The sequence below is a fragment of the Corvus cornix genome, chromosome 8 (assembly GCF_000738735.6).
Source record: "Corvus cornix cornix isolate S_Up_H32 chromosome 8, ASM73873v5, whole genome shotgun sequence".
NCBI classification, from domain to species: Eukaryota; Metazoa; Chordata; class Aves; order Passeriformes; family Corvidae; genus Corvus; species Corvus cornix.
The window spans coordinates 23952101-23956138 of NC_046338.1; the positions used below are offsets into that span (position 1 = coordinate 23952101).

The following is a 4038-nucleotide window of genomic DNA, read 5'->3' on the forward strand; positions in this document are numbered from 1 at the left end:
GCTCTGTTTGATCTGTCAGCATGTGCAGCTGTATGTGTGCCTTGCATGTCTTAGAGATTGGCTTCACAGACATGTTGGGACAGAGGATGTGGTTGAACATGTCTCCCTGTTAAGCTTTCAAGCTCTGAAGGTTTTTGTTCTGTTGATAAAACCCAAACAAAAACTCAGCTCATAGATTAAGAACTAACTGCTTTAAAATTAGCCCCATTAAGATCTCACCCAGGACCCACAGTCCCTATACACACTGTCTGACACTGGATTCCAGAGTATCTGTGTGTGCAACACAAATTAGGGAACAAAAGAAGCTTTGTATCAAAATAGTTTATTAAAAACAATAAAACTTCACTGAAGCTTGCTGTCTTCAAGACAGAATTATGACATTGCAGCATTGAACACAATCATAATCCACATATAAATATAATACTATACAGCTCCTGTTCGCCTTGGCCAAGTTCTGCCCTCAGTCTGGCCCCACACAGCCCTGCTGACACAACCCAGCCCTGCATACTTTAGCTGCAGAACCTGTTCCTCTGGGAACTGAGTTATTATATCCCTTCCTCCCCTCACAGTGCTGTTACTGTGAGGAGGTTGCACAGAAACCCAGCACAGCCCTTGGCAGCTCGAGGCAGTAACAGAACCGGTGTGAGCACACCGAGCCACCGACAACAGCAGCGCTGGGGGATGTTTAGGAAAAATAAATAGGCAACCAATTACTCAAGTTCCCAGCACTGCCCCAGTGCAGAGAGCAGCTTCTGTTCACAAGAAGGAAGCTCTGTCCGGACCTGCCGCATCGCTCCTGGGCCGTGACAGAAGGGCTCCTGCACCAGCACACTTCGGTCTAACACACAGCCAGCTCTCACTGCAGCACTGGCAGAGAAGGGCAGTGCCAGCAGTGGCTGGCACACTTCTGCCATCTCCCCTGAACACCCTCCAACAGCACCACTCTGGGCCATCAGCTCTGCATCAAAGTCAGGGTTTGTCCTTGCACCGTGGCAAACAGACTGAGCGCTCAGTGCCTCAGCCTTTCGGGTCAGGATGCTGCTCATGAGCTGTGGCTTGGCTTCCTCACCAGCCCAGAGGCTGCTTCTCCCTCCTCTCCATTGCTCATGTGCCCTGGGCTGCTCTGCTGATGGGTGTCTTCTTGCACAGTTCCTGGTAGAACTCAGATTCCAAAAAGCGTGGGTAGGAGTTATTCTCCATTAAGCTGTAAACTCTCTTCTGCGCTGCACTGAAGCAGGTATGGGTGGCGTCCTGAATGTTCTGTGCGATCATGTTCTTGGTCTGGAAGTCTATGTTTATCTGAAATACACAAAGAGGAACATTACTACTGAGAATGGAATTCAACTAAGTGTAATATACAGTACAACTTCTGAAGGGGTGAAAAAGGCAAGATCCTATTACTACAGGGTCAAATTAATGGAGAATTTAAAAAAGAAAATTATTCTTTTGCACAAAGCCAAAAGTAGTTCAGATGTGTCTTTTCTGTTAAAATGGAGATTCTCTGCAATGATGCTTGTGCCATTTTCCACCTCAGTGAAAAGGCAGTTGCACTCAGACCCAGACATTAGCAGTGAGGTATATAACAATGCAGTTTGATATCTGTATCCTGAGTTCAAAGAAATAATGGCTGTAAGAATTCACAGAACAGAGCATTTATGTTTAACCAGGTTTTCTTTACCTCTTTGGGAGCCTCCTTTTCAATGAAGTCATTGTAGATTTTCTTTGCTTTCGATGTCAGCTTCTGGGGTGACTTCGTTTTCTTGAAGTCCTCACAGGCCAACCAGAACTCGATGTTCTCTTCACAAAACTCAGACTTCAAAAAAGCTCGGAAAGCAGCAAGACCATCTAAGGAAAGAAAAAAATACTCGCCATCAATTAACTATTTCAGGAATCTTGATTTTACCTGTTGGTCACATCAGTTTCTACCAAAATGTTTTGCTCTAGGTCTGTTATTTTCAGTGACATCATGGCGATAAAAAAAATTCCATCATTTATGTTTGCGAACAAATTAACGCTTCAACATTAAAGCTTGGCAGGTTTTACTTTGAGTTTGCTGTTTCTTAGGCAAACACAAAAAATGAAACTATTTCTAGTTGATATGTTTCCTCCTGTGATGCCTGAGAATACATTAAAAAAATCCACTTCTCTCAAGATAAGGTCTCCTCTGTTAACCTTTACACTGCAGTAAATACAACTGCTACAGTACTCTGGAATATTCTTTCAATGGAAAGGATGACTCAAGCTCAAAGAGCAAATAGTAGTATTATTTCTTAGTCTTTTTGCTTTGCTGTTGAATGCTGCTTCTTGTAGAGCTACAGTAAAACCCCAAGATCACTGAACCTGTGCTGCAGAATCCTTCCCACATTACAGGAAAGTGTTTGCCTTGGTTATACAAGCTCAGGGAAAAAATGCCCTTTTCCCATTTGGCAAAGCCAAGCTGATAGGAATGATTCTAGCTACAATGGCTTCGAGAAAAAAAAATCTACTACAATGAGGTATTCTTTGTGTTACTATTATTTTACAATTTAAAAAAGCCACTTCTATGTATTTTGGCTTTGAACTGTTAAAAACGTTTAACTTGCAAGACCAGAATCAAAGCTCTTTACATGAGAGCTACAACACTGACATGGAAGGAAGCAAACCCTTACAGACATATAAACCTCTCCATCCCTTTGCTCCCAAATGTTACTTTTTGAAGAAGAACTTACATTTGTTAGCAAGAAGTTCGTCAAAGGCTTCTGACCACAGCTGGGCTTCTTCAGGGGAAGGTCTGCAGAAAGAGAGGGAGAACATCAGATTACGCTGCTCAAGCTTTACTGCCTTTGTAGAACACTTGAGTTACTTAAACAAAGTCTCTTTCTCACAACTTACCTGAAGTAGTTGCGGTGTTTCCCTGCCTTCTTAGATTTCCTTTTATTAGAATTGGCAGAGTTCTGCAGGAAGTAGCTCAGTCTTGTTTTCCAATCTTTAATGCTGGAAGAAAGAAGAGGGAGATGCTCGTTAAAAATGACAGCTCGCAGAGCTTTAGACAGCAGCGCTTTCCCTGAGGCGGCTCCTGCAGCAGGAGTCACGCACAGCCCCTGAAGGCAAGGAACTCGCTTCCCCTCCCTGCGGGCGGGGGGACTCACATCGTTCTCTTCATCCTGCCCTTGTCGGCCTCCTCCGGCTCGCTGCGGCGGCGGCCCCGCTCCATGCGCCCGCCGTGCCGCACCGCCAGCAGCAGCGCGCTCTGCATCGCGCCCCGACCGCGCCGCGCCGCGCCGCGCCCGCTCTTATGGCCCTGCGGCCGGGCGGGGCCGGCCGGGATGGGCTGGGCTGGGCTGCGGGCGGCACCGAGCCAGGCGCGCCTGCCTGTCTTCCCAGTAGAGCAAAATTTGCCTCTCCTCCGCATCACGTCTCTTTTTCCCCTTTATTTTGTTTTTCCGTATTTCGCGCACTCCCCCCTCCCCCCACCTCCTTCTTGGAAATCTGTTGGCGTGTCACACCGGCAAAGGGCTGGCTGTCCTTTCCGTTAGCCAGAAATATACCCTGCTCTTCTGGAGGTGTTTGTATTAAGGTTATTCAGATTTTTGAGTGTGGCCAGTACGCGAAAGAGGAAGGACTTAGCCGTATTTCTTCAAAAAAATGAAGTAACCCTAAGTTTGAGCGTACGGTGCTTTTGGTGCGGCCCCTCTGCTAATCCCGGCTGTGGATCCCTTCCACCCCGTGCCTGCACAGGGTTTAGCTCTGTGCGGTGTTGCCACCTACCCGTGAATTGTGTAAATTACCCCTAGCACTGGAAGCTGAAGTTTCACTGCCTTTCTCGAGCCCTCAGCTTGTTGAAAAGGCCATGTGGTCCTTCTCAGCCGTGTCCAGCTGGAGGGTATCACGTCCAAAGAATTTGGATTTAGGAACTATGTGAGTTTCTCTTTAACTTCTCTCTGCTTTTCTGCTCTTTTCTGTGCATGTGTCTTCCTCTCCATAGTACCCTAGAGCCTTTCTTTCCTGCCACAAAAAGCAGTGTTCAGAGAGACTGACTCCCAAAAGCACCGTCTGACT

General features: G+C 46.6%; 1 protein-coding gene across 1 annotated transcript; it reads right to left on the reverse strand.

Moving 5' to 3' along the window:
* Positions 1-304: 304 nt before the first annotated feature.
* Positions 305-3262, reverse strand: RGS2 (regulator of G protein signaling 2). Its single transcript, XM_019291608.3, has 5 exons — positions 3129-3262; positions 2872-2973; positions 2709-2770; positions 1679-1845; positions 305-1299 (listed from the first exon to the last, which is right to left on the reverse strand). The coding sequence occupies exons 1-5, from the start codon at positions 3233-3235 to the stop codon at positions 1105-1107; spliced, it is 633 nt and encodes a 210-aa protein (XP_019147153.2). The 5' UTR covers positions 3236-3262; the 3' UTR covers positions 305-1104.
* Positions 3263-4038: the final 776 nt, after the last annotated feature.

Coding starts and splice junctions, on each gene's coding strand:
- RGS2 (XM_019291608.3), bottom strand. CDS start 3,235: ATGCAGAGCGCGCTGCTGCTGGCGGTGCGGCACGGCGGGCGCATGGAG. Junction 1,846..2,708: donor CGAACTTCTTGCTAACAAAT/GTAAGTTCTTCT, acceptor TTCTTTCCTTAG/ATGGTCTTGCTGCTTTCCGA. Junction 1,300..1,678: donor AAAAGGAGGCTCCCAAAGAG/GTAAAGAAAACC, acceptor TGTGTATTTCAG/ATAAACATAGACTTCCAGAC.